The sequence below is a fragment of the Peromyscus eremicus genome, chromosome 6, assembly GCF_949786415.1.
Source record: "Peromyscus eremicus chromosome 6, PerEre_H2_v1, whole genome shotgun sequence".
In the NCBI taxonomy this organism is placed as follows: Eukaryota; Metazoa; Chordata; class Mammalia; order Rodentia; family Cricetidae; genus Peromyscus; species Peromyscus eremicus.
In genome coordinates, this window is record NC_081421.1 from 11,863,319 (window position 1) to 11,884,061 (window position 20,743).

The 20,743-nt window shown below is 40.0% G+C and overlaps 2 protein-coding genes across 11 annotated transcripts in view; one reads left to right on the forward strand and one right to left on the reverse strand.

Annotated features, from left to right (window-relative positions):
- Positions 1-16,173, reverse strand: part of C6H4orf33 (chromosome 6 C4orf33 homolog) — a 65,475-nt gene extending 49,302 nt beyond the window's left edge. For 2 of the 5 annotated variants that reach the window (XM_059265154.1, XM_059265152.1), the window contains exons 1-4: positions 15,922-16,150; positions 13,828-13,936; positions 3,899-4,079; positions 1,802-1,862 (exon numbers count right to left, since the gene is read on the reverse strand). In XM_059265154.1, coding sequence (XP_059121137.1) covers positions 1,802-1,862; positions 3,899-4,079 — 242 coding nt within the window. In that variant the 5' untranslated portion in view covers positions 13,828-13,936; positions 15,922-16,150. Of the gene's footprint in view, positions 1-1,801; positions 1,863-3,898; positions 4,080-13,827; positions 13,937-15,592; positions 15,869-15,921 lie in introns of those variants that run through there. The other 3 variants (XR_009379735.1, XM_059265156.1, XM_059265155.1) reach the window with 3 other exon arrangements.
- A 145-nt stretch (positions 16,174-16,318) lies between these two features.
- Sclt1 (sodium channel and clathrin linker 1) overlaps positions 16,319-20,743 on the forward strand; it is a 115,991-nt gene continuing 111,566 nt past the window's right edge. For 4 of the 6 annotated variants that reach the window (XR_009379733.1, XR_009379732.1, XR_009379734.1 and 1 more), the window contains exon 1: positions 16,319-16,612. Coding sequence is in view for 3 of the 6 variants with exons in the window: in XM_059265148.1 (XP_059121131.1) it covers positions 16,579-16,612 (34 nt within the window). In the remaining 3 variants the exon portion in view is untranslated. The remainder of the gene's footprint in view (positions 16,613-20,743) is intronic. The other 2 variants (XM_059265147.1, XM_059265150.1) reach the window with 2 other exon arrangements.

Consider the following 20,743-nt stretch of genomic DNA (forward strand, 5'->3'; position numbering starts at 1 on the left):
CCTGTCTCACAAAACAAAGCAAAATAACACAAAAACAAACTGCAAATAACTGCATTTTCCATGTTAGAGTCAGCAAAAAGCAAAACAAAACAAAAAACAAACAACTAACAAGTGGGGATCTAAAGTTTCGTGTGGATTAATTGGGGCTCCCTTGTCAGTCTACAAAGGAACAAAGATTATTGGACACTAATACTGAGAAACATTTAAGTGACATCTAAAACAAATAATAGCAATATATAGAAACATCTCGTGTATTAAAAGCATGATATAATTTAGATAACAAGTGAACATATGTTTCCTTTTTTTACATCTACTCAGGAATAAAGTTTGTCACCACGTAAACAAAGTTCCCAAGTAAATATTGAAGGTCAAACAAAGAAATTCCAAGACACCTGGGTGTAGTGGCCCATGCCTTTAATCCCTAAGAGTTCCAGACAGGCCAGAGCTATACAGTGCAAATCTGTCTGAAGACAAAAAAAAAAAAAAAAAAAAAAAAAAAAAAGTTCAAAGGTAATATTTTTACCGTGAGTCTTGGAAAATTCAGGTATAATTTAAATTATATTCTTGGCATTAAATGTGAAAATGATACACTGTGCTCAAAAGAATGAATGGCTAAGTGAATAAATAACGAATACAGAATTACATTATAATACATAAGATTAAAGTTTAATCATTCAAGAATCTAAAAAAATTTTCTGTGAGATAGTAATTCATTATCTCCTTATATATCTCATTTTTAATTGAAAAAAAGTTTTTCATACAATATATCCTGATCACAGTTTCTTCTCTATCTCCTGGTAGATTCACCCCATTCCCCACCCATCTAACTCCACACCTTCTTTCTCTTTCTTTAGAAAACAAACAGGCAAATAAAAAAAACAAACTAGAATAAACACATGTTCGTGCACTAGCAAGCACTTACACACACTCAGAGACACACATACAAACAAAAACAAAACCCATAAAAACACAAAATTGGAAACCATAAGATACAAGTGAAAGACTTTTAAGATTTTTTTTTGGGCGGGGGGTTGGGGGGATGAGGGGAGTGGGGATGGGGGTGCTGAGACAGGGTTTCTCTGTTAGCTTTGGAGCCTGTCCTGGAACTCACTCTGTAGACCAGGCTGGCCTTGAACTGACAAAGATCCACCTGTCTCTGCCTCCTGAGTGCTGGGATTAAAGGCGTGTACCACCACCACCTGGCTGTAAGTTTTTTTTTTATGCCCAAAAAAGCAATAGAAGAACAACAACAAAAAAAAAAGTCTACAAAAATACCATTGAATTTTTTTCTTTGTGTCAGCCATTTACTGCTGACCATGGAGAATGTCCTTAAGAGTAGTTTGTGTACCCAGTGAACTTCCATTGAAGAAAATTAATTTTTCCTTTGCAAGTGGTTGTGAACTGGAGATAATGTCTTGATTAGGGATTGGAAATCTCCCTTTACTTCTAAACAGTTAATATATAATAGTGCAAACATATAAAGTAATGATTTGTTGACAGTAATTTTTTTCCACTTTGTAAAAGAAATTATCAAGTTTATTACAAAATCATTTATATCAGTAAACCAAAAAAAATCACATCAACATAATATACTAAAACATGTAAGATATATATATTCTAAACATAAATTCTAAAAGTATGCATTGTATAAAACACTAAATAGATTTAAAATTGACTCCAGTTAATATGACCTCTACTTAGCTGAACTTAGTGAGCTTTACCACAGCCATACTATCCATAACTAGAAAACAAATATGTTCAAATCATGTAGTAATAGTTAAGAAAAACAGTTTATACTTACGGACAAAGTTCAACTTCTAAATACTGCTCAGTTGTATCATTCAAGAAAAATGCTTCCACAACTTATGAAAACAGAACATGGGAAATTTTATTTTGCTTACATAGTAAATTATTTATTCCTTTCTAATATAAAGTGAATTACTAAGTTTCTTAAATCATCATACTATTCCTAATAGGAAAGGGAGCAAAATAAACACACAGACTCAGGAAGAAAAGCACAGGAAATAAGTCATCCTCAATTTCTCCCATAGAAGTCTGCCATAAATTAAAAGGAAATACAAAGCCTAGTGCTGGTGAGGTCATAGGGAAATCAACACTTCTGCACAGATGGACTCAGGCCTAGTTATCTTCCTTTTGGAATTTATCCCAAGGAAACAAATCAGAAAACTAGAAAAAGAAATTAAGTACAATTTTACCCATCAGAGTATGACTCAAATAACCAGAAATGATATAGTTATCTCTTCTTACATAAAATTATTTCCTGGTACATAAATAAATCACCTATTATTCAGTAAAACTGATTAAGTACGTTACAGAATGCATACATTTCATGTAATAGAACACAAGGGTGCCATTAAAATCAAAGACAGTGAAATATGTATGTATGACAAGACTTCCATATTTGCAGGTTGGTTACAGAGCAGTAACTAAATGTATGAGCCATGAACCGAATGTACATGAGATTTAAATATGTGTATGTATGTGTATGTGTGTGCCAGTGACTACCTGTCTACAACATGGGCACAACAAATATGAAGAGTTAGTACGGTGGCTCAGCAGGTCAAGTGCTTGCTACCAAACCTGATGACCTGAGTTGGATCCCCAAAACTCACACAGTGGGAGGAGACAACCAACTCCCACAAGTCCCCTGACCTCCACAAGCATGGAAATGTTTTTTTCAAACTAATTTTAAAAAACTAATTTAAAAAAATTCCTGGTTATTTGTAAGTGGTGATTTTTATTATAATTTCTGGGGTTGTTGAGCATTAGCTGTTTTAAAAATTAGTTAATTATGAATGTAGTGCATCTTTCTTGTAAATAGTTACAACTGTATAAAACATATGTAGTGAAAACCCAAGTCCTTTTCTTTCTACTTTGGTCTAAATCTTGCCAGACCTTTTTTAAGCTTCTACAAATGACTGTACCTCTTAAGATATTTAAAAAATAAATATGAAATCATACTTGAATATATTTTCTTTTTTGATTAAAAAACTTTTCTTTTTTAATTTTTTTTCTTTTTCTTTATTAAGAAATTTTCTACTCACTCCACATGCTATCCAGACCCTCCCTCCTCCCTCCTCCCACTCCCCAGCCCTCTTTCCCAAGCCTGGCTTTACATTAAAAAAACTTTTAGCTGAAGGGTAAATTTACATTTTCACTTAGAGATGTAGACAGGTCATTCTGGCTTCAAAGTAAAATATGGACTTAGGAAAAGAGATTACTTAGAAAGAAGGCTCTGTGCTAACCAAGCAAATACATCCCAATATACAGAGTGAGAAATCTTGGGGTAAATTCTTAATTTCTTGTAATGTAGTGTTTTATATCTATGGGGATGGCATCACGAACAGTATTTCCAAAAGAACCCTGAAGCTTGATAAGGATATAGTACAAGAAGGTCAGAAAACAAACCTGAAACCATTTAATTTCCGGGCATGTCTTTGGGCCTTAATTTGATATGTGAGATTACTTGACAGCAGAAAGTAAGTATTAAATCTCAGGCTGACGGTATTTCTCCAGTAAATAATAGACACTAAAATTCCCACTCAGGAGGCTTATGAGGTAAAGATGGCAATTGAAAGATTCTTCAAAAACAAAATGGGGACTACGAACTCTTTCTAGAGCAGAGTAAAGGAAGGAAATGTGGCGGCAACCGGAGCACCTAGATTTCGGATGGCAGTTTTTCTCTGTTCTGCTTGTACACTGAGCCCACTGGTAATGGGAGGAGAGTCAGAATGACAGATGGGTAGTCAAGATCAGAAACTGAACGTCAGTTGTTCAGAAGCATATTACTTCCTAACAGCAAGATAAAATAATAGTTCTCTGAGAAGTTATTAGAAAAAGATTTATGTTTGTAATAAAATACAATCCTTCTACCTACCTTCATAATTCCACAGTTCACTGAAAGGCTTTCCTGGTTCTCCAGGAGGAGCTGGAGGGTCATTGAAAAATGGAGCACAAACCTCCAGCTTCACTCCCTTGTCCCCTGGACTTAGCTTGACACACACTGGCTCATGCCTCACTGGAAAACCATCCCAAGTGTGTTCAATTTTAAAATTCATCTGAAGAAGCAAATCAAAACAAATTTGTTAACAGCATTTAACAGTGCCCTTTACTTGACAATTGAGATGCCAAACAGGAGACAGCTAGGCAACAGAGTGACAAGAACGAGACCCTAGGAGTCAAAAGGCCATCTGGGGTGTGGCAAATTGTAGACTATGAATTCCATTCCAAAATAACAACTGGAGCCTAAAAGATTCATGACTTTTTAACAATATATTATTTTATTTTAAATTTAATTTTTTTTTTCATTTACATACCAACCACAGTTCCCTTCCCTCGCCCCTCCTCATTCCCACCCCTCCAGTCCACTCCTCAGAGAGGGTAAGGCCTCCTATGGGGCATCAACAAGGTCTGGCACATCAAGTTGAGGCAGGCCCACGTCCCTCCCCACTGCACCAAGGCTGAACAAGATATCCCACCACAGGGAGTGGGCTCCAAAAAGCCAGTTCATGTACCAGGGATAAATCCAAGTCCCACTGCCAGGAGCCCCAAGATTCATGACTTTTCATCTTGATGTTGCTCTGTTTATTTGTGGTATACAAAATTAATTGTAAAATGTTATGACTAAGTCCACTGCAGAAATTGTAAATGTACTTAACAATACAAGTTTATGTATTTTCCATATTTAGCCAAGATTAATCCTTTGTGTAAAAATGAATACATCCATCTCATTAGTACACAACTGTTTTGTTTTTAACAGATGGTAACATTATATGTGTGTGTATAACAATCATCTGTAAATGTTTTTCCATTTTCTTAACATTTATTAACTGTACAAAATGATGGGATTTATTATGACATTTCGTACACGTATATAATATATGCTGATCATCTTCAGTCCCTATTACGTATCTTGTTCCCTCTCAATGTTCCCCTTCTTCTACTTCCAAGCCCTTATACTTTCATGTATTATCTCTCTTATTTTCTTTTTCTTTAATTATTGATACATTAATGCATACATATTAATATATAAACACTACCTGCTGAGTCCATTTGGTGTTGTTCATATACTCATACATGTTTTTAGGGCTCAGTACTTGGTATTGAATAACCAATTAGGGGGCTCATCCCTGGGGAATACTGACCCTTCCTCTCTCAGTATTAATTGCCTATAGCTCTTCAAGGGTGGGGCCTTATGAGATTTCCCCCATTCACATCTGAATGTCAACTGGTGATGTCATTGTTCAGGTTTTCTTTAGGCTACCGTCATCACCGAGATTTCGTGGATGAAGCTTCCCTATCCTATCCAGAAGCCACGATCTCTCAGCAGATGTCCTGGTTCTCTGGCCCTCTCTCCATTATGTTTCCTGAACCTTAGCTGTTGTAGGCTTGTGTTGTAGATGTATCAGGTAGAGCTAGGGAGCTCCCGGTCAATTTTTCTTCGCATCTTGACCATTTGTGGCTTTATGCAATGGTTTTCATCAGCTACAGTAAGAAGCTTATGTGACAGAAATAACACCCAAAAGGAGAAGACAACAAGGAATAACCAAACAGGGCTGGAATCAATAAAAACAAACAAACAAACAAACAAAAAACTCAATAAAACAAAGAGTTGGTTTTTGACAAAAATCGGTAAGACTGACAAACCCTTATCCAAATTAAGCATAAGAAAGAAAGAGAATAACAAAATTAGAAATGAAGGGGACATAACAACAGGTACAGAAGAAATCCAGAGAATAAGAGCATACCTCAAAAACCTGTACTTTACCAAACTGGAAAATCTAAAAGAAATGATAATTTTCTCAATACATACCACTTCGAAATTAAATCAAGATTAGAAAAGCAATTTAAATAGACCTATAACCCCTAGTGAAATAGAAGCAGTCATTAAAAGTCTCCCCCACCACACACACACACACACACACACACAAAAGCCTAAAGCCTGATGGTTTCCATGAAGAATTCTACCAGACTTCAAAGAAGAGTTAACATGAATATTCCTCAAATTATTCCGCAAAATAGAAACAGAAGGAACATTGCATGATAAAAACTTCAAGACACTGAAGAAATAAATTGAAGAAGAAATCAAAAGATGAAAAGATCTCCCACACTCATGGATCAGTGGGATTAAGATAATAAAAATGGCCATCCTACCAAAAGCAATCTACAGATTCAATGCAATCCCCATTAAAATTCCAACACAATTCTTCACAGATCTTGAAAGAACAATTCTCAGCTTCATATAGGAACAATACACACACACACACACACACACACACACACACACACACACACACAGGCTAGCTAAAACAATTCTGAATAATAAAAGAACTATCACCATCCATTGATTTCAAGTTGTACTACAGAGCTATAGCAATAAAAACAGCATGGTATTGGCATAAAAACAGACATGCTGATCAATGGAATTGAATTGAAGACCCAAACATAAATCTACACTCCAGTGAATACCTGATTTTTTTTTTTTTTATTATAAAGAAGCCAGAAACACACATTGGAAAAAAAGACAGCATCTTCAACAAATGATGCTGGTCAAACTAGATGGTTGCATGTAGAAGAATCCAACCAGATCCATACTTATCACCCTGCACAAAACTTAACTCTAAAATGATCAAAGAACTCAACATAAAACCAGAGACACGGAACCTAACAGAAGAGAAAATGTGGAACAGCCTTGAAGTCATTAGCATAGGAAAAGACTTTCTGAACAGAACACTGTTAGTACAGGCACCAAGATAAACAATTAATAAATGGGACCTCATGAAACAGAGAAGCTTCTGCATGGCAAAGGACACTGTCTCTCAGACAAAGTGGCAGGCTACAGAATGGGAAAAGATTTTTTTTACCAATTACACATTCAACAGGGTTCTAATATCCAAAACATATAAAAGAACTCAAAAAACTCAATATGAAGAAAACAAATAGCCCAATTAAAAAAAATGGCTATAGGTTTAAACAGAGAATCTCAAAAGAGAAACTCAAATGGCTGAGAAAAACTTTAAAGAAATGTCCAACAACCTTAGCCATCAGGAAAACACAAATCAAAACTACTTTAAAATTTCATCTTACACCCATCAGAATGGCTAAGATCCAATAAACAAGCGACAGCTCATGCTGGCAAGGATGTAGAGTAAGGGAACACTCATCCACTGAGGGTGGGAATGCAAACTTGTAACAGCCACTATGGGAATTAGTGTGGCAGTTCCTCAGGAAGATGGGAATCAATCTACCCCAAGACCCAGCTATACCAGTCTTAGGCATATACCTAAAAGATGCTTCATGCTACCACAAAAACATTTGCTCAACCATGTTCATTGCTGTTCTATTCATAATAGCCAAAAATTGGAAATAACCTAGATGTCTCACAACAGAAGAATTGATAAAGAAAACATGGTTCATTTATACAGTGGAGTATTACTCAGCTGTTTAAAAAGTAAATTTTGCAGGTAAATGGATGAAACTAGAAAAAAAAATCATCCTTACTGAGGTATCTCAGATCCAAAAAGACATGTATGTGTTCACTTATATGTGGGTATTAGCTGATAAGTCAATGATAACCATACTACATGAACCATAGAGATTAGGTATAGAGTAGGGGACTGAGGGGGCACGACAGATCAGTCTCATTAGGAAAGGGAAATACAATAGATGGTTGTGAATGAGGATAAAGTATGGAGGAAAGAGGGGGACAACGGAGGGAAAACGGAGAGAACTAAAACTAAGGGCCATCTGAAAAACCTAATACAGTAGAAACTTCCTAAATTATATACATATATGAAGGTGATCTAAATGAAATGACCAAATATTGGGGGAGACACTACCAGGTGCAAGGGGTCCCATGGGAAACCCCAAGCAATCCAGACTGTTGCCAAGACTATAGGCTGCTCTCCACAAACTGACAGCAAGGCCCCACTGTTGAAGATAACACCTACACAACTCATTGCACATGGAAAAGTCAAGCTGGTGCCTACATAGAGCCTTCACCCCTACATTCTACCATCTTTGGTACAGGAAGGTACTCTGCACACTAACAAAAGAAAAATGTAAACATGAACCCAGTCACAAACCCTTTGATCCACAATGGTGTCCTACCTGTAAGATATGCTAGAGCAATGGTGGCACACAGCTTGTGGCAGTAACCAATATCTGATGTGGCTAAGACCCACTTCACAAGATAGAACACATACCTGATGTTATGCCCAGATTGCAGGGACCCCCAAAAGACCACCACGGAGACCTAGCCCCGTATATAAAAGCAAAAAGCCTTTATTTCAAGCTCTAGGGCTTGGTCCTTGTCAGTCTGACACAGTGGTGAGAGCAGAGAGCCCCAAGCTCAGGTGGGGTGGGGTTTTTATCATAGCAGAGGTTGGGGTGAGGGGATTTCCAGGGTCCAGGACCCTGATTGGCTGACAATTGTCTAGGGGTATCTGTAAAACAAAAATAGCTGTGTGCTAGATTCAAGGACATCTGGCCACCTTATCTAATGGTTGGAATGTTTGGGATGTTAGGTACTTCCCCATCCCTGGGTGGATCCCTGGGTGGTGTTAGCTTATGGCTTTTCCTGAATCTGGGTGTTGCCTGCCAGTAAGCCTGTCACAGAAACTGTCTGGACCCCTAAGCCTGTCATGGCAGCTGTGTGGTCAAGCTGTTTTGGGGTCCCTCCACATCTGACACTGCTTAGTTGGCCAAGAACCTGGGACCAGATAGGCCATGGACCTAGGGGAAAACCAAATACTACTATTCTACTAAAGAAATATAGCACTATAATGACTCCTAACAACATTCTGCTTTACCTATAGATCAGTGCCTCACTCAACCATCACCAGGGAAGCTTCCACCTGCAGTAGATGGGAACAAACACAGAGACTCCCAACTGGGCAACGAGCAGATAGTGAGAGACCTTGGAACACCCAGGAAGCTTCCACCTGCAGTAGATGGGAACAAACACAGAGACTCCCAACTGGGCAACGTGCAGATAGTGAGAGACCTTGGAACACCCAGTCTAAAAGGGATGTCTCCATCAAACCTTTCTCCTCAGAGTTCAAGGAACTATATGGAAGTAGAAGCAAAAGATTGTAAGAGCCAGTGAGGGTGGAAGACACCAAGGAAACAAGGCCTTCAAGACACAACAGAGACTGATGCTCACTGGAAGTCACAGACAGTGGCAGCATGCACAGGGTCTTCATAGATTCAAGCTAGATGGAATCCCAGCACTGAGATGGGGAAGTGGACATGATCTCCCGTCCCTAACCAAAAAGGCTTTTCCAGGTGACAACTACACACAAAGGAGTCTCACTGAGCATACAAACCACTCTTAAGGACAGGCCCCATGCCCAGTAGTAGATGACCAACTCAAAATGAACTTAATGGCATTTGGGAAGTGTGGGAGACCAGCTCCCACATTTATTTACCCCAGGGACTCTTGAGGAGTGAAGGATAAAAGATTTAGATAGAAACAGAGGAGAGAGACCGTTAGAAACACAGGCTAGCCTCCGATGGGCCTGGATCCTTAACCACCAGCCCCTTCTGGCTCTACTAAAGGGCTTTTAAAGGAACGCCAAGGGGTGGAGCAAAAGACTTCCCCCCAGCACAGCCAAGTGCAGACCATCCCAGGCACCTGGTGTCCATACATGAGGTCAAGCCATCCATCCCCTAATACAACCCTGCTGTGTAAAGCAAGCTCAGATTCACTAGAAGACCTTTGTGGGTTCCCACAGGGAAAGTGTTTGGTTGGTTGGTTTCTGTTTTTTTGAGTTTTTGGGTTTTTGGTTGTTTGTTTTTTGTCTTTTTTTGAGACAGGGTTTCTCTGTGTAGCTTTTGCGCCTTTCCTGGAACTCGCTTTGGAGACCAGGCTGGCCTCGAACTCATAGAGATCCGCCTGGCTGTGCCTCCAGAGTGCTGGGATTAAAGGTGTGCACCACCACCACCCGGCTTGTTTTTTGTCTTATAAATCTTTATCTGGGATTTTTTTTTTTTTTTTTTTTGTTAACCTTACTGGTCTTTTGCTTATATGGTTCCTGATTTTGTGTTCCTATGGGTTTTCTATCTGTCTCTGTGTGTGCATGTGCTTCTCACACTTCCTTGTTTTTCCGTTTGTTCTATTCTGGTTTGTTGTTGTTGTTTTGGTTTTGTTTTGTTTGCCTGTTTGTTTTCTAAAGAGAGAGAGAGAGAGAGAGAGAGAGAGAGAGAGAGAGAGAGAGAGAGAGAAAAGGGGTGGAGTTGGATGGGTAGGGAGGTAGGGAGGATCTGGGAGGAGTAGAGGAGGGGGAGGGAACTGTGATCAGAATATATTATATGGAAAAATCTATTTTCAATTTAAACATTAAAATAAAATGTATAATCTTGCTAACTTGTTAACAATCTGAAGCTAACAAAAGCTCAGAGACAACTAAACCTCCTCTCCACCCCCTTAGTCATTTCCTAAGACTTGACCTCTACTGTCTTTCTGGGTTTTTGCACAGACATCTTAATTGTCCATGGCCTTCCTCACCCGGAGTAACCCTCCCTGCCATCCTCTATCACTGCTGCACTCTTCCACTTCGATTCACATAACTTATACCACATGACATGTATTTATTGTCTCTCAGTCTAAGCTAGAATGCTTGAACTAGGAGCTATTTGTAAGTCAAGTGAATACTGCTCTGGTGTCTACAACTAAAATTCTGAGTGTACAGTTTTAAGCAGGGAAAACCCACTACGCCAGTTACATCAATGACTTGTTAAAAGCTGTGTATTAATATAATAAGACATCTAATAAAGTAAAAGACAATCAGACTGCAACCCACAGACTGCTAGGCTACCTAGCAGGGGGGACCCTAGGATGATTGAGGCTTATAAGTTTTGGTTTTAACCCAGTCACTGGGCAAGCTTTAGTGAGACATTTCACTATTAGGATAAGAATTTGTACCGTATCAAGCTGATGAAAGAAAATGCTGGCCGTACTTTCAGGAGGGGAGGCTAAAATTTTTTTAGAATATGGATTAGCCTATAGAAAAATGTCTGCCATAAATCAAACAGTGAAGAGGAAGATGAATAGGAATCTCACTTACACAACTTAAGCAAAACATAGCTCTCTGAACAGATGAAGACAGGTTTCTTCTGTGTCCCAGAATCTAATCAATATTTATATGTATAATTCATCTACCATTTGGCTTAAAAGGGCTTATTGGGAAATGTTATAATTTATACTATTTTCTACAGAGAAAATATTTTACTGTTTAAAATAACCCTGGACTTTTAAATTATAACCTGTTTTTATGTTCAGGCTATATATGTATTATTACTCCTGCAGTTGTACGTAAAATGTTTTTATATTAAAAAAAGGACAAATACTATAGAATTGTATTACATGAAATATATAGAATATACAAATTCATAGAGACAGAAAGATTAGATGTTATCTCAAGATAAAGAAGAAAGGAAGCCGGGCGGTGGTGGCGCACGCCTTTAATCCCAGCACTTGAGAGGCAGAGCCAGGCGGATCTCTGTGAGTTCGAGGCCAGCCTGGGCTACCAAGTGAGTCCCAGGAAAGGCGCAAAGCTACACAGAGAAACCCTGTCTCAAAAAACCAAAAAAGAAAAAAAAAAAAAAAAAAAAAGAAGAAAGGAATATAAATCAATGATTTACTAAGTACAGAATCTCTATTTTGTGTGATGGGAAAACCCCACAAATGGACAGTAGTATCAGGACATAACATCATGAATGTAATAAATCAATACAATTAATGAAATTAATGAATATCATAAATGTAATTATTGAATGAATACTGTGAATGTAATCAATGAATACCACAAATGTAATTAATATCATGAGTGTAATTAATGAATATCATGAGTTTAATTAAAAAATAAATAAATAAAAAAAATAAGACATCTAAATCACACCCTCTTCCTAAGGCTTGGGAACATTAAGGAAGAAGGGATAGAAAGACTGCAAGAGCCAGAGGTCATGGAGAACAGGAGCAAAATAGTGTGTTCTGGACATGACAGGACTGCTGTACTCATGAACTCACAGTAGCTGTGGCAACATTTCAGCATGAAGGAGAAAGGGACTCAAATGCCCCCAACCCCCAGCTAAGGAGTAATTGACAGTTGATGGTTTCTGAGGAAGAAGAGTTAGTTTTCTTTAAAGATGTGGCCTCTGGTATGTTTACTCAGATCCAGTCATGGCCCCATATTCCTGAGTATATTAGCAACACAAACAGGATGCAGTGATTATTTGGGGGGAAAAAAAAGGACATGAAGTTGGAAGGGGACAAAGAAGCAGAAGTAGATCTAGGAAGAGTTATGCGAAGGGGTATGACCAAAATCATTGTATGTGTACATGAAATTCTGAAAGAAAAAAGATATGGGATATATACATGTGTATGTGTAAACATTGTAGGCATGTGATATATATAATATACGTGAAAATATGTGAATAGCCTTTAATGTATACTCGTACATATAGAAATAGCTGTAAGTGTGGGTATTGTGTAACATTCAGAAAGGAGACTAACAAAGAGTAATACTAAGTGATGAGGAAAGACAGAGTGCAGACAAAAGGCCACTTGAGTCATCAAAGAGGATATAAGCTAATTGTTTTTCTACCTTAAACTCTGTCATAGTTTTTGGGTTTTTTTTTTAGTGGTGGAGAATGCATAAAAATGTAACTGGGCGGTGGTGGTGCACGCCTTTAATCCCAGCACTCGGAAGGCAGAGGCAGGCGGCTCTCTGTGAGTTTGGGGCCAGCCTGGTCTACAGAGCGAGATCCAGGAAAGGTGCAAAGCTACATGGAGAAATCCTGTCTCAAAAAACCTAAAAAAAAAAAAAAAAGTAACTGATAGTGAAGGGGTAATGTAGTGGTATTTGCTCCACCCATGACCTTGGGCTATACAGCCCAAAGGAGGCAGTGCTTCCTGCCATTGTATGTGACCTCTTAATGGGAGTTGGACAAGGGTCACATGCCCCTTCTGCTCCTGCCTTCCAAGTGGACTCACTCCTGGTCAGATCAGAAGATGACTTCTGCTGTCTACTCCGTTCTGTAATCGTGAGTGTATTTTCTCAATTTATCTCTTAATAAACTCTGTTACTCATTTAATAGACTCACATGGATTACCGTTTTAGGGTAAAACCTTGCATGAAGATCCATTGCTTCAAAATGGCCACTCTAATGTCTGAAGTGTACTGCACTGCGATGTATGGACCGGGAGTGAGTGTGTGCCTGTGTGTCTGAGCAGCTGCTTACTTTAATTTGAGAATATTTTAGAGTCCAATTGAAGGCTAAATCTCTTAACTAGCACTACGATGAAACATTTACAGAGTCAGAATTAATATTACCTAGGAGTTCACTATCCCAGTACACAATCTTACTATTAGCTGTTCTGGCTTTCTTAAAACAATGTTGTTAATCTTTAGCTTATCTTCCTCAACTTACACTTTAAAAATTCAATTCTTTTAATTTTTATATAAGGAAATGAAAAAAAAGATAGACTCCTGGAGCATTCATTCAGGACACAAACAGAAAAGCTTAAAAGAAAGGTTTTAAAGAACGCTTTTTCAATAAAACCATTTTGAAGGAATATGTCCATGCTCCTTTATTTACAAAAAAATCCTTTACTTTTTCTACAGTGCATACTTCTTTTTAGTTTGCATGCTGCACAGCACCACACATTTCTAAAAGAAATCAAGGAAGGAGGAAGTCAGAGAAATCTGTGCCAGCAGGAGGCAGAGGGAAAGTAAGATGTTTTTAGTACGAGCTTATGGCAGACTTTAAAGAGGAGATAAAAGGACATACCAATAGAACACAGACCTGGAAGTTCTCAGTTCCAGTGCCGCTGAGGTCTCTGGCCCAGCTCCAAGAAGAGGGCTCCCTCTTAGGCTCCGCCCAGCACACGTTCTAGGGGGAGGGACTTGGAGTTCTGAAAGTGACAATCCCAATTTTTCAGAGGAAATGTTTCGAGGACATACAAACAATGAAGGTCTTTAAGCATACCACTGAAGTCTGGGCGTTTACTTCTTTTATTATTTTAAGAGGTTAGTATAATTCAGCAATACAAACATAAAGCCATTTGAAAATGAACTGTAAATCACTGAAATTATAATAAAATATGTAAAGTAGCAATTCATTTATTTCAACTAGAAACTATACACATTAAAACATTAGATATAATTTGTATTACATGGTAGTTAAAGGTTGTGATAGTGAAATCATACTTTCTGGGCTCAAATCCTTGGTGTGATGAGCTCCTTTGAAATTTGCTTACTTAAACTCCAACTTTGGATATTCCTCAGGTTTGTTTTGCAGAATACTAGGTGTTTAGTGTCAACTTACTATAATTAGTAGTTCAACTATAATTAGTAGTTAAATTAGTAGTTCAATTTTTCAATGGATGAAAGCTCAAACGATTTGTGTTTATTTTGACCATGATCGTATACAACCAAACACTTCAAGTGCAGACATAAGAGTTCTATTTCACTATTCAATTTAGACAAAAACTATTCATCATTTTTATATAGAGGTCACACTTTGCTTTTTCCACACCAATATATTTTATTAACGCTGAGTGTAAATATTAAATTTATAGCTACTTACTCAATGCCAACTTACATTACAATACAAAGTTCAAAAGTGGGGAGCTCTCTTTGAGGAGAGTCAGTGAGAAGCGTCATCAGAAAGTAGTCTACACTGGGAGGTGGAGCTTGCACAATCAGTGTAAGTTTACGGCCACTAAGAACCTGACCAGGTTGACCCTTCACAGATTCAAGGCTAACTTAAACCTGTGGAAGGCTATTACAGACATATACACATTTTAAAGCTAGTCTTTCTAGAGGAAGAAGGCTAACACAGTTTACACTATTTTATGGGTACAGGGTTACAAAACTTCTAAGCCATTCAACAGAACTTCATCCAGAACATACTTGACTTTTGTTTGTGTGTGTGTCCCTGTGGGAGAGTGTTTGCGCCTGTTTACAGACTGAGGTTGAGGTGGGGTGTCATTCTCAAATGAAAAAAAAACTTTTTTTTTCAACCTTTATTTCACCAGTTATTGGCTCACAGAAAAAGAAATCTTACTAACATACCTGACCTTACTTTTTGAGACAGTGTCTCACTGACCCTGGAATTTTCCAGTTTGTCTAGGCTGCTGGCCAGAGAGCATCCCTTTCCCCTCAACCTTCTGTCTGAGCCTCCCCAGTACTGGTATTAAAGGCACACAGGGCCCTGCCTGGCTTTTTATGTGGGTGCTGGGAATCCCAAATCAGGCAAGCACTCCATAACCAAACGGAGCCATCTCAGGACCAGGACATATTTAATGAAACTTTATTTCAATGCATAAAAATATAATCAATTAAAAAGGCTCTATAAAGCCAGTAATAAACTACAAGTACATTTTTTTTTTTTTTTGCTAATGTCATTTTCTCCAGCATTTTTGTGTATGTGTGTTTGTGTGTTTTAAGCTCTACGGCTCAAACCTGCACAACATCACTTCTTAAAACTGGGAGTGGCAATTTATCCACCGATACAAATTTTACTTTTTTTGTGTGTCCTTAGATTTGAAGAAACATCTCTGACGTACCTGCAGGATTTGCAGGCTACCCTGAATCCCGACTACGTGACTGGGTTAAATATTCGACAACAGCTCTCTTTTCTAGGAGCAGGAGGGTCACTACTTCCAGACCTAGAAGCGACTGCTGGAAGCTGACTGGAGGGGACTCGGCGTCACCTCCGCCCCAGGACCCACAGCCCTCCCTGCACACGCCCCACAGACGCTTAGTGTCTGCGAAACCAAGACTCGGGGAGCAACGAGAATGTGTATCTAGTGCCTGCTCCTGTCACAGTCTTCGGGTTTCTTACCAACAGAAAGAAAGAAAGAGGAAAAAAAAAATTCAAGTTGCGCCACACTACCTCAGACACCCGCCGCGGCACTGCGGAAGGCGCCAAGCGCGCGACTCAGCCCCCGGCGCGCTGAGGGATCCGCCCAGCGCCTGACAGACAGCCAATGGCCTGCCGGAGCCCGAGGCAGCGCGATGACGCAGGCGCCGACGCCCGCGTGATGACGGACGCGGCGTCACCGTCTCCAAGGAACGGTCCGGGGCACCGCTTTCAAAGTCGCAGGGCGGGCCGAGTGGACTCGGCGGCGGCTCGGGCTCCCCCGCGGTCCTGGCGTCGCCCCTCAGCCCCGCCGTGTCGCCGCGGCCGAGCCTGGCGCGTCCCGGGACCGCCGTCCCGCGCGCTCCGACGGGAACCCGGCGCCCTCCGGCCGCGCGCCGCCGCGCCGCCCCGCCGCCCCGCCGCCCCTTCCCCCGCCCGGGTCCGGCCGAGCGGAGGCTGACGCGCGTCGCCAGGCTTCGGGGGAGCTGCGGGCCGGGCTGCGCCGCCGCGTGAGTGGGATGCTGATGCCTCCGCGCCGGCGCTCGGCTGCCACGGCGACCCCTTAGCTGTTTGCTGTCCCTCACAGCGGGAGGCTGGGTTTTTGTTTGTTTGTTTGTTTTTAAAAAAATCTTATTGCCCCCCTGCGAGGAATCGATAAAGGGGATGAAAACTCCAAACTAAAATATCGAAATGGCCACAGAATTCGACTTACTGAAAGACCAAAGTAAGCGCCCTATTCCCTGATGGAAAATTCATCTGCAAGGTGCAGTGTCGCTGTCGTTGACCTACTGATATGTTTTGATTGCGGTTGGGTCCCAGCGTGGAAATATGTAAAAACTTAAGAGAAGTCCGCTTCACAGAATGCTTGGTGATGTACATGAGATTATGTCTGTACTTAGCGAAGCGGAACCGCTGGGAAATACTCATAGATTCCTTAAGCGTGCTTAGGAGTCGGCTAGACACGAAATCGGTTTGTTATGCTTCTCTGGGGCTCGAAGAAACTCGAGGGCTGATGGGCCAGGAGGAGTTCCCAAGTCTGCAGTTAGGGACCCGCAGGCACTGCTCTGGTCATTAGTGGAAAAGGTGTTTGTTGAGCTACTGTTTTATTACGTGCCAGGTGCTATACAAACATAGCTGATGTAAGGATGAAGATATTCTTGTTCTCCAAGCATGTCATTGGCGGAGGGAGATACATAAATCCCATAAATACACTGACGCAGCAGCAGCTGCTGACTCGTTTGCCTCAGTTACCGAGTAGAGTTGATGAAATTATTGAGTAAACATTGAGATATAAAGGAGAATAGCATCTGACACATAGTGCTAAACAAACATTGACTTACGTAGTTATTAAACCATGGTCAGAGGAGATTTGGACAGAAACTTGACTTAGCAGTGTGTGTTTACTGGTCAGAGTGGTTTAGGCATCCCAAGTATTTGCAGCATTGGAGGGACTGGGAGTATGCTTTGTTTAAAGACAGCAAGGCTGCCTTGAACAGAATATAGAGGTTTATAGAGGAGTACAGGTCAGTTAGCTACAGTCATCGTAGGTAAGAAGTGACCTAAGGAGGATGCAGAGATTGAAGGCTGAGAGGTTTGGAAAAAAGGAGAGAGCAACTCGGGTTCTTGACTTGAGCAACAGGGAAGCTTAGGGGAACATGCACCGCGTTGGAAGTATCATAGACCAAAGGTTAAGGGCATAATCTCTAAATTTGTTTCTGTAAGTGTATTGCCTAGCTCTCACACTTCTTAAGTTTGATCTTGGGCAAAATTCCTAGGTTCCTGTGCCTCTGGTTTTGTTTTTGTTGTTTTTCCCTTAGGAGTGTAAGAACACCCTAACTCTGTGGAGTTGTGAGACTTAATTGAGACAATACAAATGAAGCCCTTAGCTTGGTAACTAGTACATGTTTAATGCCCCGTGCTCGCTCGCTCCCCCTCTCTCCTCCCTGTCTGTCTGTCTGCCTGTGTGTATCTCTCTCTGCCTGCCTGCCTGCCTGTCTGTCTCTCCTTCCTGACACGCACACACTAAAATCATGACACTACAACAATGATGTTATTTCTTAGGTTTGAAGTGGGAAAAACTTCACATCAATAAAGATGAATAACTGGCCACAATCTGATGTGGGACAGGAATTGTATGAGTGAATTTGCATGATGGAGGAATATCTAAATTTTAGAAGAATAAAGCAACCGTAATTCTTAGGTAAAAATTGAGTTCCAAGTACTAGCAAACCCTAAGCAAGACTATTTTTAATTGAAAACTGAGTGGTAGTTCAGTAAAAGACCAGTAGAGCGGAAGAAGAAATTCTCAAACACGCAGCAAAGCTTTCATGAAATTTATATATTTAGGAAAAGGGAGCACGGAATTGTAAGGTATATGAAGACATGAAAACCTCGGGTGCCAGTTAAAGATGTGGGTTGTCCTAGTAACCACACCATCTCATTACCTGCTGAGACACAGGTGGATGTTGTCCATCCTCCCATCTGCTTCTTGTGCTCTCTACTTCTGTCAGTCTTACTTACTTCTCACTACTTGCATTTGGTTTTGTTCGTTTTGTTTTGAGAAGATCTAGCCTTCAGTTCTCTGTGTAGCCCAGGTTGACCTCAAACAAAATACAATAAATCTTTAATTTTTTCAAGTCCATAAGATTATATCTTTATGTCTTCAGGGTACTAAAAAAAAGATACATTAATAAACTTGAGTATTACATGATACCACCAATGTCTCCAAAATTTACAAAAGCAACTGGCTAGTACATATGCATATTTATGTGCATTTGTTTATAACATACACAAGAGAAAACAAGCCAAGTGTATCATTGCAAAGTGAAAAATTCTTGTAATAAAATTCTAGTTGAGAAATGGCTAGAACCTCTAAAAACTTATCCGTCCCTTTTCCTCAATGATAGTGAAAGATAACCACTGTCTCTCTCTTTTTTTCATTTTTTTCTTTATTAAGAAATTTTTTATTCATTTTACATACTAACCACAGATCCCTCTCTTCCCTCCTTCTGCTAGCACCCCCAGTCTTCCCCTCCAACTCACGCCCTATTCCCTCCCCTAAAAAGGTAAGGGCTCCCATGGACAGTCAACAAAGCCTGGTACATTCAGTTGAGGCAGGTCCAAGCCCCTCCCCCACTGCATCAAGGCTGTGCAAGATAAGATGTCCCACCATAGGTAATGGGTTCCAAAAAGCCAGCTCACACACCAGGGATAGATCCTGATCCCACTGCCGGGAGGGGCGGGGGGGGGGGGGGGCCTTAAACAGACCAAGCTACACAACTGTCTCGCTTGTGCACAGGGCCTAGTCCAGTCCCATGCAGGTTCCACAGCTGTTGGTCTAAAGTTCATTAGTTCCCACTAGTTTAGTTTGGTTGTCTCTGTAGATTTCCCCATGAAAGTCTTGACCTTCCTTGCTCATATAATCCCTCCTCCCTGCTCAGCCTGGTGCTTGGCATGGATCTCTGCATCTGCTTCCATCAGTTACTGAATGAAGGCTCTATGATGACAGGGTAGTCACCAATCTGATTACAGGAGAAGGCCAGTTCAGGCACCCTCTCCACTATTGCTAGGAGTCTTAACTGGGTCATCCTTTGGATTCCTGAGAGTTTCCCTGGTACCAGGTTTCTCCCTAACCCCATAGTGGCTCTTTAATTTTATTTCTTAATTTAGTTTTTCTGTGTTTTAGTTTTAAAAAGTAAGATCATGAACTATGTATTCTTCTGTCCTTCATCATTCATGATATTTTTTAGTTTTTTGTTTGTTTGTTTGTTTTTTCCAGATAGAGTTTCTCTGTGTTGTTTTGGTGCCTATCCTGGATCTCGCTCTGTAGACCAGGCTGGCCTCGAAATCACAGAGCTCTGCCTGGCTCTGCCTCCCGAGTACTGGGATTAAAGGCGTGCGCCACCACCGCTGGCATTCATGATATTTTTTAATTTATCTATATCATCACATATAGATCGAATTATTTCATTTTAATTGCATACACACTTGGCAGTTTTTAATTAATCGCACATCTATTATTTTGATGGACATCTGAGATAGTTCCAGGTAGTGGGTCACTAGGAATAATACTGGTACTTTTTTTTTCATGATTCTTGTGTCCAGTTACATCTTGGTTCGTTATGTTGCCAAGAATTGTGTTTATATTTAATTTTAAAGTTTAGTGATTTTAACTCCCATCAGCAATGTTTGGAAGTTCAGTTTGTTCCACATATTCCCCAGTTCTCTGTGTGGTTGCAGATGTGTGTGCTTGTGGAGGCCAGAGGATACCTCTGATGTCCTTCCTTGGGCTTTGAGTGTTGTTTTCTTTCTTTTTTGAGACACATTCTCTGAACTAGAACTTGCCAGATAGCCTAGGCTGATTGGTTAGGAGGCCCCAGAGATCCCCATCTTCACCTCCCCAACACTGACATTACAAGGGTGCTTCACCAAGTCCTGCTTTTCTTATGTGGACTCTGAATTGAACTCAAGTCTCCAGCTTGAAAAGCAAGCACTTTACCAACAGAGCCACTCCCCCGCTAGCCCGTTTTCACCAGTCTTGAATTTAAATTTGTACTAGTTTTAATTTATGCTTTCCTAATGTCTACTGAGCTTGAGCTCCTTTTCTGTTAGCTGAACTCGTCAGAATACTTTTTATATACTGATCCATTTTGTCTGTTTCTCAACTGATTAGAAGTTCTTTATTTTAGATACATTATCTTTGACAATTATAGATCTTGGAAATGTCTTCTGTTTATGCTTTTTGTTTTTATTTTCTTAATGTTCTTTTTTTTGTAAGTTCTTAATTATAATGTAGTCCAGTTTGTTGGTATTTTTTATTTTAAATGTTGTCTTACTTTCATATTTGCTCAGATGT